This window comes from Hypanus sabinus, chromosome 12, assembly GCF_030144855.1.
Source record: "Hypanus sabinus isolate sHypSab1 chromosome 12, sHypSab1.hap1, whole genome shotgun sequence".
NCBI lineage: Eukaryota > Metazoa > Chordata > Chondrichthyes > Myliobatiformes > Dasyatidae > Hypanus > Hypanus sabinus.
This window is the reverse complement of record NC_082717.1, coordinates 50745649-50760029: the sequence shown is the minus strand read 5'-3', so window position 1 is coordinate 50760029 and position 14381 is coordinate 50745649. Positions and strand designations below refer to the sequence as shown.

Sequence of the window (14381 nt, the reverse complement as noted above, 5' to 3'; positions counted from 1 at the left end):
TTCCACATGTGAGATGCCAAGGATATGCTGCAAACATCAAGGGTTCATGTTGTTGAGCCTTTACTGTTGGCGGCCTTAAGTAATCCATATTTCTATACTTCAATGCCATATGGCAATATTCTAAGAGTGTAGATCACCATACATCTGCAACTTGGCACTAAAGGTGATTTTGTTACTCTGACATCCCATTTTGTTGTTAAGTCAAAGCCAGTAGTTCAGTCCTTCCAATGCTGAGAATAAATTCGTTATCATTATAATAAACTCAAAACAGTTGCTTATTAACTGTTCCCAGTCAAGTATTTTAGAATCATATAATGGATAAAGACACAAAATTTTGATATTAATATATCTTTATACTAATAATGACGGGGAAAATAGTGCAGCCTTGGCAATGAGTATTGATGAGCTGCAGAAGTTATTGTTTTGTCTAGAGAAGCAGTGTAGTGTTATCTGAACAGATGGGTTTTTTGATTAAGTCTTGTTTCAATTTTGTTAGTGACCTCAGTACAAATAGATTGAAATGCTGCTTATTTGATCATGTGCGAAGACACATTCCATCTATGACTGCAGGGAAAGTATAAATCAGAAATCAAGGGACAAAGCTGCAATGGAAGGGCCCAAAACATTACTCCATGTCATTCTTCATCTGAATGTAAATGTAAAGCTATTAAATTGAATGCTGCCATCTATGTCAACATTCAAGGAAAGAATTGAGGATCTTTGGGGGGGTGCCCCAATTTTTTCCAGTATTGGGCTGGAACTCTCTGCTCTTGCTATGAAATGATTTGGTGAGATCCACAAATGTGAGTCAGTATGTTGCTTCCTGTTCTCTGCACTTTACTTGAAGAGGGCAGAGACCAAAGATCTTGTCCATTGCAGATCGACCTGCAGTACAGATGCATGGTGTCTCCAAGTGTTACTTAATTAAGTTATTTTGTCTCTGAATTTTCACACAGCGCTTTTGTTGTAGAAAATGCAACACTCTTGTGAGTATAACATGATCACATGGCAACACGGTGGCTAAACTATTAGTCATTATTTTACAAGTCTGCTGTTGTCAGTGTGGAGTTGGTTTGTTTTCCCTCTGACTGTGACTTTCTGTGGGTCTCCAGTTCCCTCTCACATGCCGGAGATGTGTGTGCTGGCAGATTATTCAGCTAATAATGAATGTAGAACATAGAACATAGAAATACACAGCACTTTACAGGCCCTTCGGCCCAGAGTGTTGTGCCGACCATGTAACCTACTCTAGAGACTGCCTAGAATTTCACTAGTGTATAGTCCGCTATTTTTCTAAGCTCCATGTACCTATCTAAGAGGCTCTTAAAAGACCCTATTGTGTCTGCTTCCACCACCGCCACCGGCAGTGAGTTCCACGCACCCACCACTCTCTTTGGGAAAAATGACACAGGACTCTTGTGTGGTTGTTAATATGAGGTGGAATGAGAATACTGTAAGATCAGTGTATATCGGTACTTAATGGTCAGAGACCTGTTTGATTTGTATGAAAATATATGCTGAATATAGTATGATCATATAGAATGCTGAATATAGTATGATCATATAGAATCATATAGAATCTATTAATACATTCTAATGTATTAATTGCACCTCTATTTCTGTAATCCATAGGGGACTTGTATATTGGAGGTATTGCCAAAGACATGTACAAAACATTACCAAAGCTGGTGGCATCAAAGGAGGGATTTCAAGGCTGTTTGGCTTCAGTGGACCTGAATGGAAGGCTTCCGGATCTGATTTCTGACGCTTTGTATTGCAATGGGCAGATTGAGCGAGACTGTGAAGGTATCACTGATTCACTCACTCAGCAACCAAATGAATCATCATTATTCTATAAAGAAACCACTATGTTTATGTCAATTACAGTTTCATTTGTGACATCTTTTTGGTTTTCAGTATTACCCTGTTATGTTTAACCTTTAGAGTGTTTGTACTTTTCTGCTAGTTCCGTAGTGCAGTATTTTGGTGAGTTAAATCAAGGATTTGTTTAAGTGAAAAATAATAATACAGTTTTTTATGTCAGTCAGTGAGAGTAGTATTTTAAATATAGGTCACCAAATACTAATAGATTGTGTTTCTACACAGATTGTTTTCAATATGTTTTCTTTATGTTCAAAATGTTATTGTCCCACATATCCAGAGCATAAACCACATGTATAAATTACAGTGAGTTTTTATTTAATCCCTTTAAATCAAGTTGTTTTCACCATTTCTAATGAAGTTGTGAGATCATTCAAAATGAATGGGTTGCTATTTCTGATAAGCAGAAGAACAAGAAAGCATGATATAGTTAAGTACCCATTTATTGTTCTAATTACAGTAGTATTAAATGATGATGTGATAAATGGAAGGTTTGCAAAATGAAATAATCTATTTAACCTTGATCATACAATTAATATTCATGTATGGAATATTAAAGAGAGTAATAATTTTTGTGTTAAAATATGATGAATAGATTCTTCCTCTTTTATTAATGTGTAATAAATTTGGGAACATCAGCTGGGGTGGTGGCTGAATTACCATTTGGGGTAAATGCAAAAATCATTTTGTCTGGATCAGTGAGGGTAGAGTCAAGACACAGTTTCACTTATTTTCATCCTTTTTATCACCTATCAGTATTCATGAATAATTCAGTCCATTTTGGACTGATGTCCTTAATGCCATGGTAACTTAGAGGTCAGCAGAGTGTTGTAACAGCATGCAGCAATTCCAGCACTCAGAGTTCAATTCTGGCACCACTCTTTAAGGTGTTTCTGTATGGCCTCCCTGTGGAATATATTGGTTTTCCCTGGGTGCTCTGGTTTCCTTCTACAGTCCAAAAATGTACTGGGTAGATTAATTTGCCATTATAAATTGTCCCATGATTAGGTTAGGGTTAATCGGGCTTGTGGAGTTGCTGAGGCACCATGGCACAAAGGGCCAGAAGGGCCCACTCTATGCTGTATCACTAAAATAAATAATTTTTAAAAATGCAATGAACAAATCATGAAATGTGATGACAATGTTTTTTCAGCTTTTTTCTGTTGTTCCAAAAGATAATTACTTTCATTTTTATTGGTGAATTACAGACTCCTGTTTATGTTCTACAGTCATGGATTAAATTAATGCATTTATGGTGCTACTAAGTTGTCCTCTCCTCATCTCCCTATCCCTAACCTGCAGAGCATGCCCAACAGGGTTTCTTAACTAGCTGTGGCCCCAAAAAGTAGTATGGATCATGGAATGCAACTTAAAGTCTTATCTCATGAAAAAGTGGCTATTATACATTTGGGACACGTTAATTAACATGGTTTAAACAATATTTGGTCATTAAAATATAAATAAGCATCACATAATACTGTGACTATATGTTTACATAACTAAATTATATTTCAACAAGCAGCAACACAGAAATTCAGCTCTTCATGTATAATCCTAAATACACAAATTTATATCTGTTATAATCTAAAGGTTCCAAAATTTGTATGCTTTATTTTGTAACTTCATTGATTTACATAATGTATTTTTAATGATTTATAAAACATTACATTACAACTTTTTGTTGTCCTTCTTTTGTTGTAATCTTTTATCTTCCTAGCTCACTTATTCTTATTCACTTTTATTGCCAGGGCTTTACTCTAAAGTTGTACTATTAGATTGTACTTCATATAACCTACTCTAATAAACTTAACAAGATTCTGATGAGTATAGAAGCAGGAATATTTAATAGAAATGGTGAAAAACAGGGATATCTAATTTTTACATTTGTAATTTTCTTTTATTTGCATATTTTAACAACTTATTCTCAATTTGTTATTTTTGAAGTTTAGATGACTGCAGTTATTACTAGCATGTGGATACTAAGAGATGAGTACATTAGGAAATTCCCATTTGGAATAATTATCATGTCACAGAAATATAACATGTTTTGTAATAAATTTCTTATCCATTATTTTGGAAGAGCATTTTGACAAATTACATTTAACTAATCCAGGTAGTTAAATCGGAATGTGTTAAACCATTATCAACATACACAAAGAGTGGTAATATTTATGGGTTCAATGGATAATTTCTTGCAAAATGTAACTTCTGATCCAGAAGAGGTACAATGTCCTTTCCAGCTGGATATCGAAGAATGAAAAAATGGCTATCTCAGAAAAAACTTGGATACTTTGCTTAAAATCACTATGTGGAATAGTATGCATAGAGTGTAACAAGTAACTTGTTTAATAATGAATTTGTCTGTGATATTCCAGGGTGTAATGTCACTGCACAATTGTTGTAGAGACTATTATTTGTTTAAGTTAATCTTTAAAAGGGCTGTGATCTCATGGGTATTTATAGATTGCGTCATTGAATTCTGAAATTATGGGTTCCATTTTATTTGCTTTATATTTGAAATAGCAAATAAAAGATGATCAGTGACACTGAGCAAAGCTGAGTTTATAATATGCATTTATCAAGCAAGGCTTAACTGTTAAAAGTTAAGAATGATCTTTAGTGCATTGACTTACATGTAAAATTTAACAGTTTGGATATTGTCCTGCACATATCATGGCTAATATTCTGCAAGGCTGCAGGTGATATTGATTCTTTCAAAAGAGCTACATTTGTCTCCAATGTGATTTCTCCTTTCAGTGTTCCCATGTGGTCAGGTTTGGTTCTTTTTTGCCTTCTGTGAGTAACAATGCTCGAGCGAGATAATTCATTTTCTCACTTTCCCACTGGAATTGTTCATTGATTGGTGTGCCCTACAGTTCTTTTCTCTGAGTATTGACTTCCATTTTATGATAAAAGTTGTTGCCATTAGTTAAGTCTTCAGATTTAATATTTAATGCAGGAAGATTTCTTGCGGCTGGAAGTGTGCAACCCATTGCTTGAGAGGTTGGGTTTAAGAGATTATTCACCACGAGTCTAATGGGCTGTGATGAGAGAGGGGAAGACAGCATCACAGAGTGGCAAGTGAATTCAACTTCCAGAAGCAAGACAGCCATACTTGGTCAAAAAAGCAAAAAGCAATTCGCAGAAACTAGACATCTGAAATAAAAACAGTAAGTGCTGAAAATGCTTTCCAGATCAGGTAACATCTGTGGACAGGAGAATAGTTATGTTTCTGGCTAATGAGCTTGTTACAAGAATAGGAAGTATTTAAAGGAAGAGACATATTTAACTTTGCTTTACAAGGAAATGGATAAAAAGATCACAGTTGATATTTGTGATAAGGTGGATGTCAAGAAAAGATGGCTGGCACTGATTAGCATTGATTAGGGGAAGATGCTGCAGGCTTGATAATGGCAAATAAATCGTCTGGAAGTGGAATAAATGAGAGGAGGACAGAGGAGGCAAAAACCTTTGGTCATGTTTGGTTCTTGGTATTGGGCTTGGAATGGCAAATGGAGTTTAACTCAACCAAATGCGAAGTGTTGCACCTGGATAGGTCAAATGCAAAGAGGCTGTACACCGTTAAGGGTATTGTTGATGAGCAGATGAATCTTGGGGTCCAAATTCCATTCTGAGGTATTCTTTTCCTACAATCTTCTGACATGGAAGATGAAAGGGCAACCAATGTTTTCAGAATGATTTAAAAATATATTTTAGTGAAAGTTATCTACATCAATTAATGATTGCAATTGCTTTTCTTTTTTTAAATAAAATCAAACTGACCACATGGTGCTCATATAATGGGGGAAACAAGAATGGGTTATCAGAAAAATAGTATGGAAGTGCTATGCATGAAATAAGTATACATTTGGTAACCATTTTATACCATGTTATATGAATCATAACAATTCAGAAATATTTAATTTTGTACCTTATAGTGAGTAATTTTCTTTGCATTTTGCTCAGTCATGCTTGCCTTATCAAAATATTTTCCTTGAATGTTTTTAATTATTGAAGTGCTATGGCAAAGTATACCATTCTGATGGCAGAATATTACTTATTGTTTCTGGCTGGCTTATTGATGATAAAAAGCTGCTATCATATCTTTTGTTTCTTATTGCATCTTTCTCTCCTTTATAGCAGCATGTTTGCTCTGAATTTTTTCTAATGTTTGCTAACATGCCTCTACTGCTTACTAACCTTTTACATATTTTGCTTTTATTTTGCTGGCAAAGTTGCATTGATGAAAGCTGACTTGCAAGGTAGATAGCTGTGTGTTTGTACAAAACAAGACTGAAAACCGTGTCTGTGCCATATGCATACAAACAGCATTTATCTGCTTTGGAACTCGATTACTCTTAAGTCAAAATTCAGAATCAATAAGTATTTTTAAAAACATATTGCTTATTATCTTGGGGCTTTCAGTCTTGAATGTTTTATTATTTTAGTATGTTGAATACATTTTTTTGCTACTCCTTGATATGCTATTTGCTTTTAGTAATTGTTTAGAAGTGTCCAAGTTCTTTCATTCATTCTAGCCCCTAACCTAAATATGTTCCTTCCTATGTCAAGCTTACAACTGACAAAAAAGCATGCAACATTTAACATAGTAGGACTAACAACATGCTTTGGCAAAAATGCACGTTTTTGTGTGTTCTGACTCAGGGCCAAGTACAACCTGTCAAGAGGATTCTTGTGGAAACCAAGGAGTCTGCCTGCAGCAGTGGGATGGCTTCACCTGTGACTGCACTATGACCTCATATGTTGGCTCTTTATGCAATGACCGTAAGTACATATTCATGTTCGGAATGCACTGTGATTCCGAAGTTAAAACAATACTCTATAAATTGATGTGGCATCCTTAGTAAAGTTGAATGATTAGTGAGATAAATCATTATGTAGGCATTCATTTTATGAAAAGGTGGATTATGCAGTATAAAGTCAATTGCCGAAATATACGAGATACTGCAGAGAGCAGTGTCTGGTAATAAATTTGTTGTTATTTAACAGTAATATTTATCTGCCTTGTATGTGGTAAAATGATGCACAAGTTTTGTATCGTCATTTTATTAATTAGATATTATCTGAATGTTCTTCTGAGTATCTTATGGTAAAGTGAGTTAAATAAGAAACAATGGTGAAGGAAGAATTTTTTTGGATTTAATGAGGTGACTCAACATGCTGTCTGTTTCATTGGAGGAATGTTTCAGGTTGGCAGGCAAATGTATTGTCACAACTGATAATGAGGTCCTCATTTCAACATGCCTTTGTCTTAGTACCCTGTTTCCATTCTCATTGCTGTTATAGGGTTTTAGAGTTGTACAGTGCCTAATGCCCATACAAATCATTTTTGCCCATTTATTCTAATACCAATTGTCTAAAATAGGTTTTCTCCTAAACCTTGCCTACCCAAGTGCCTGTCTAAATATGTTTTAAATGTAGTGACTGCATCTGATTTTACCACTTTCTCTGCCAATGACTTCCAAATGTCACTGACTCTCTGTGTAGGAAACTAAATCTTTCCCTTCAAATCCCTTTTAAATGTTCCTTCCTCTCAATTTAACTGTATGCCCTCTTATTTTCCATGCCCCCCTCACGGCCAAAGAATCAGAGTGTGTATCCTATCTATGCTACTTATAAATTTAGAAATCTCTATTGGCCTCCTTCACTCCAAGGACAGCCGTCCCAGGCTATTCAATCTCTTGACACAATTAAAATCCTTTGATCCAGGCAAATATGTGGTAAATATAAGGTGACAGTGAACAAAGCAAAGGTTGACACTTTACCCTTATTGGATCTACATATAGAGTTGGCAGAAGCCAACATTTTCTCAAACTGTCACATGCATATATTAAGATGTATAAAAAGATGAATCAGCAATATTATATAATGAAAATACATAAACATTTTTTTTCATCTACAAAATTACTTTATAGGTTTAAATTGGTCTGACAGTCTCTCATCTTAACATAGGCATGGTAAAGATCACTAAGTATACATGCAGTGATAGTCATAAGTGCCAAAGAAGTAAATATCTGAATCTTGTGTGTTTTGAGATTGCTGCACAAATAAATGGGCACAAATAAAAGTTTCAAAAGAGCCAAATATGCATTCTTATCAAGTGTAGTGGTTTATTTTTGGCTACAAGCTGACACAAATGGATTGCAACCAGTCAAAGACAGAGAAATTATCAAGGCAAAGGCATTTGAAAAGATTCAAAATTGTAAAACTAAACTAGGAAAGATACCTTTCAGAGTTGGTGTCAATGAGATCTTTCCAAAGAGTACATGATAATGGTGTGGTGATATCTATTATTCACAGCCACTTGAAATGGATTAGTGTGATCAGAACTCAGCTCTGTACTATAGACTGAGATTTGAGTTCCATTTTCTCCTTCTGTGGTTGACGAAATGATATAGCCTTGGACAAAAGTTTCTGGTTTTGTGCATTTATGTTTGAGTGCCTTATGAAGCGGAATAACAATAAATACATGCTTACTTCACCATATTATCCAGAGCTAGAATTGTGAAAGAAACAGAGAAGAAGCAAATATTTTAAGGGTGTTATGAAAATACTCACCTTTGATGATGAGGCATTGATTAGCAAGCCTTTGCCTCAGCAATGGAACATTCCACAACAGGTTAGCTTTCTGAGTTACTAAGGGTAGAAGGATGATCATAATTAAGCTGAGTTCAGTCAAACCTTGAGCAGAAGAAAAAATTGAAACAAAGACAACATTTTGATAAAAGCTAGAAAGAGAGACATTTTAAATAATGAGGCAGAATTTATAAATTAACACTGCCTGGAAACTCTAGTCTCAAAAATAAGGTGCTGGGATGATATATTGTGAAAGTAGAAGACAGTTAGAGATGTAATGTAAGTCACTTTATTCCTGCGTGAGATGTCTAGGCAATATTGAAGAATTATGTGATCATCAGGTCGATTCCAGAAGTCGACCTAGCGTAGCCAATTTAGTGAAAGAGCACAGGCTTCTAATGTATTGAGTCAAGGAGTGACATCTCTCTCAACTTCAGAAGTGGATATAATGCCAACAATATAATTCTGTGAAATCAAAGAAACTCAGCAAACCTGGAGAGAGATTAGATTGGTCAACAATGTGAATATTCCTTTTCAAAAAGGGCAAAATAATAAAGATATGGAATGCATAGACTAGAGAGAGTAAATTTTTAATAAATGATGTGCAGAAAAATAACTTACTAATGCATTGCATTGCTTATGATTAAATCATAATTGTTCTTAAGGATTGCTAGCTGTCAGTTTTATTAAAATATTAATTTTCCAAATCACTTCTGTTTATTTATGAATGCATATAATGTAGTATACATATATAATTCAATCCTGAATTTCAATTATTTTGATTATTTTGTTAACTGAGCCTTATGAGAACTCATTGTTACCACTTAGTTATTTCCACCAGATGGCACTGTGCTCATTTACAAATGTCGTCTGTGTTTGACACTACAATATACTTTCATTAATGAAGGCAATTTCAAGTAATATCACATAAAGAAGAATATTTTTTTCCTTGAATGCAAAATTCAATCTAATTCTGAGGGTATTTCATAGAATAATACCTTGGGAAATATTTTGACAATAGTATGCAATGTGTGCTATCCTGCAAAATTAGAGGCAATAAGATTTCATTCTTGGTATAACCAGACTCACAGGTTGACAATAATTTTCAGCTTTTAGAAATGTGCATATTTAGTAAATGCACATTTCCCCATTTCAATAATTAATCTCCCAGCATCGTTTGATTTCTGTCACAGAACAATAATGAAAGAAATTTTTAAGTGCTTCAAGTCATGCTCTAAAGTGGAAGGGAAATATATAGATCAGTAATTTCTGTGATGAGAGTGTGATTTACTTTAATAACAGGAATTCATTCAGATATCATAGAAGTCTTGACATTAACTCCTTACCTTAAAGATTTGTTGTAACGCATTAAGTGTAAATAAATGTTAAAAGCCTTGGCTTGATGTTTATTCTTTAATTTTCACATTCTGTGCATATAGTCTTGATATAATTTTTTGTTAAGCGTGACATTAAGTTTGATATTATTTGCACATTATGTACAAAGAATTACATTAATTTATACATGGATAAAATTTGGAATTAATTAGGAGTTAAACAAAAGAGGGTCACTCACTGACAGAATTTAAGTTTAAATTTTATTAAATTTTTTCTAGTACTTGGAACTCTTGCGAATTAGCCACCAGTACACAATAAAAGTTATTAAAGCTGCTTATGAAAATAATGAAAAATTAATTTAATTTAATGAAATGGAAACCAAAAACTACAAATCACATTCTGTTGCTTAATTGAGATTAAACTTCATGACATCCTTCAGAGCTACCCATACCAAAAATTCTGGGGTCCTTCAGAGGGCACAATTTTCATGTAGTGCACAACACCTGTTTCTGCTTGCAACCAGAATAGTTCACTGACTAGAGTCCATTATTCAAAATGTACTCTGCATTTTAATCTAATTCACTGAAAACACCAGTACCATTTGTTCATACTGCAGGGCAACTTTCCCAAATGCACTGTTTCATACAAAATGCTGGAGGAACTCAGGAGGCTAGGCAGTGTCTATGGAAAAGAGTGAACAGTCGATGTTTTGGGTCTCAGCTTGGCCTGCTGAGTTCCCCAGAATTTTGTGTTTATTATTTTGATTTCCAGCGTCTGCAGACTTTCTCTTGTTTGCCCTGATTCATGTTGATTAGCAGAGTAAAAGTGAATGCCATTTCACATGAAAACTGTGCAATGGCTTGGCACTCAAGGGACTGTAAACAAGGAAAGCCTCTGTTGACTACACGCTGAAGTATTTAGGAGCATGTTTTTGATTGGTCCTACTTGACCTGTGATTAGCAAAGTCAATGGTAAGAGACTGAACCTGTGAATTCTGTGCTCCGTTAGATTGATCCACGGCCAAACCAATGTAAAGATCGAATGCACATCACCTCAGATAGAGGAGGAAACATGCTCTAAAATTCAGTTACTTGACTGCTTCTGAATACATTAGGGTACTATTTGTAGTGAAGCATACAGATCAAATAGAATTAGCTGAAGTTTGTCAGTGAATGCTAATATCTTAAATTTGTTTTCTCAATAAAATATGTGTGCTTCATTGCGGACCAACTTGCTGATGTAGTATTTCAAATGGTTTTGACATCAGGTTTCAACCAAGCATTAACTCTCTTACATTAGCAACAATGGCAGTTACTGGTGTAGATCAGTGCTATGCACTGCAACTCCTCTCCTTGCACAACATAATATCCTTCTGTGGCTGTTCTGCATGTTAAACTTGAAGTTTCAAGGTGCACCTGCTTTTCAAATCATGTTGTCCAATCATATGCATTGTCGATGCTGACATGTCATTTGTGCTTTAGAATAGTGAGCGTGTATACTGTATTGCTTGTAAATAGATGTTGGATATAATATAAAAAATAATTTTAACTGTTATATTTCAGAGAGTATTTTATTCACATAAATTGCTAGATCTTCCTTGTCTCAGTCATAGGATATGTTATGAGTTGAACAAGGTAGAGTCTAGAGTCTTAGGCCAAAATCATCCATGCCTACAAAGGTAAACCCATTTGTCTGTATTACCTTTTCCAATCCATCAACCTGTCTAAATGGCTTTTAAATATTGTATTTGTACCCTCCCCAACTTGTTCTGCATATCCACCATCCAGTTGAGGTCTATTTAAATTTGAGTAAAAGATTGAGTCCAGGTTCTATGGGATTGGTGACAATTTCTGTTGAATATTTTTGTTCCATTGTGACCTCCAATGCTTGATTATCTTGATTTGCTGGTGGCAACCCTTCCATTCTATGGTGAATGGATGTGATGGTCCCACAGAAATACAATCAATGAAACGAGCGATAGAGATTCTGTTCCAGCCTCTGAGAATCGATGTTCAGCAGTGTCAAGAAGGAGTCAGTAGCTGATGACTTCAGCGATACACTTTGGACTGATATTTTTTGTTACTCTGTTGTATGTGAAGGACTGGTCCCATGACAATCATGTTATGAGGTTCATGTCAAAGTTCTGTTCATGAGAAAGATATTTCTCTAAGACACCAAACAAACCAGGAGATTGCTGAGGCTCTGAGATACTAGATTTAATAAGCTGCTGTTTGAACTTTATCTGAGGTGTCATGCTGACAAGTGTCTGAATTTCTTGCTGACCTACTTTTTATTCCCCTGAAATGATTCTCAGGTGAAGATCAACACTATTGTACTGTCAAGTCTCTTATCCCAAATGCTTAGTAACCTTGTCTAATGTTGCTTTCCCCTACACTTGTGAAAAAAGATGATACAATGATGTCAAATAGAAAAATCCTGCATGGATCTGTAAAAGTTAAATCATATTGAGAGTCATTGAATAATACAGCACAAAAGCTGGCCCTTCAGCCCAAATGACCCTACCAACTAGTTAAGAAGGCATATGGTGCATTGGCCTTCATCAATCGTGGGATTGACTTTAAGAGCTGAGAGGTAATGTTGCAGCTATATAGGACCCTGGCCAGACCCCACTTGGAGTACTGTGCTCAGTTCTGGTTGCCTCACTGCAGGAAGGATGGGGAAACTATAGAAATGCTGCAGAGGAGATTTACAAAGATGTTGCCTGGATTGGGGAGCATGCCTTTTGAGAATAGGTTGAATAAACTTGACCTTTATTCCTTGGAGCAACGGAGGATGAGAGGTGACTTGATAGAGTTTTACAAGATAATGAGAGGCATTGATTGTGTGGATAGTCAGAGGCTTTTCCCCAGGGATGAAATGGCTAACATGAGAGGGCATAGATTTAAGGTGCTTGGAGATGTCAGGGGTGAGTTTTTTACTCAGAGAGTGGTGAGTGCATGGAATGGGCTGCTGGCGGTGGTGGTCCAGGCGGAAACTGTAGGGTATTTTAAGAGACTCCTGGATGGGTATATGGAACTTTAAAAAATAAAGGGCTATGGGTAAAGCCTAGGTAGTTCTAAGGTAGGGACATGTTCAGCACAGCTTTGTGGGCCAAAGGGCCTGTATTGTGCTGTATGTTTTCTGTCTTTCTAACCACAGCATCCTCCATGCTGGTCACAGTTGCTACATTTGGCCCATAGCCCTCCAAACCACACCCCTCCAAGTACTTATCCAAATACCTCTTAAATGTTGCAATTGTACCTGCCATGACCACTTCCTCTGGTAGCTCATTCCAGGTACTCACTACTCTCTGTGTAAAGAAGTTGCCTCTCAGGTCTCTTTTAAATCTCTCCCCTCTTATCCTGTATCGGTACCCTTTAGTTTTGGACTTCCCAGAAAGACTATGAACATCCAATTCATCTCCACCCCTCTGTGGTCATTCCAAAGGTTCAAAGGTCCAATTTAATGTCAGAGAAATGCATGCAATATACATCCTGAAATGCTTTTTCTTTGCAAACATACACAAAAACAGAGAAGTGCCCCCAAAGAATGAACGACAGTTAAACGTAAGAACCCTGCGTGCGGTCCCTCTCCCCTCCCGTGCGTAAACGGCAGCTAACAACAATCCCCTCTTCCCTCCACCAGCAAAAAAGAAGTGCAGCACTATGGTCACTGAGCCCAAGCGTGTGCTAAGCAATAGCAAAGACACAAACCAATGTTACCCCAAAGTCTTCGCATTTCATCTGACATTCGACAAACCACAGGTTCTCTCTCTCCCTAATAAGGGAAAGAGAAATGTCTCCAGTGGGTTATGACTCCCACTCGCTGTGAAAAAGGGGGGACATTTCCCTCTCCCTTTGGTTTACGATGTTAAAAGTCCATTTCATCACTTTTTTCGAGTTCTGTGTCTAAAGATCACAAAGATCTCGGGTCTTCTGGCCCACAGTGAAAGATTTGCTGGCCTCCCCGATGACACGCGAGTCTCCTGCCATGACACCGACCCTCGATCCACCCTTCTCCAGAGCCCCGACATCTTAGGCTTCCAAACACGAGTGAGACTCTCAAACCCCTGGCATGTCAAATAATGGCCAGTCATGGAACTCTGAGAATGGGTCCCATCCCCACAAAAAACCAAAGCCTATGTGTAACTCCAGGTCAGCATCTTCAAAAGAACCCTAAAGGGGAAAAATAAAGATATTAAAGGTGGAAATAGAGCTGTTTCTGAAGATGCAAGCAAAGGAGTTGCCTTTAGGTGCCATTATCCCTCCTTTCAGAGAACTATACACTTGTACTGTCGGGTGCTTTCTGTTCCACAACTCTCTTCATTGCCCTGCTAATCACTGTATAAGTTGTATACTGGTTTGAATGTCCAAAATGCATCATTTCATTCTTGAAATCTATTTGCCAGTCCTCAGCACATCTTTGTAACTGATCAATATCTTTCAATTCATTGTAACCTGCTTCTCTGACAAAAAGACTGCCAAGTTAGTATTAATCCAAATCTCTTGGATTCATAATTAATATAAGTGTTCCAACACTGATCCTTAGGGAAGTCCACTAGTCAAATG

The 14381-nt window shown here is 36.4% G+C and overlaps 1 protein-coding gene across 12 annotated transcripts in view; it reads left to right on the top strand.

Moving 5' to 3' along the window:
* nrxn1a (neurexin 1a) overlaps window positions 1–14381 on the top strand; it is a 1527797-nt gene that overhangs the window by 841139 nt on the left and 672277 nt on the right. For 11 of the 12 annotated variants that reach the window (XM_059985911.1, XM_059985919.1, XM_059985918.1 and 8 more), the window contains 2 exons: window positions 1633–1806; window positions 6547–6666. In XM_059985911.1, the coding sequence (XP_059841894.1) occupies window positions 1633–1806; window positions 6547–6666 (294 nt within the window). Of the gene's footprint in view, window positions 1–1632; window positions 1807–6116; window positions 6144–6546; window positions 6667–14381 lie in introns of all 12 variants that reach the window. The other variant, XM_059985909.1, reaches the window with a different exon arrangement.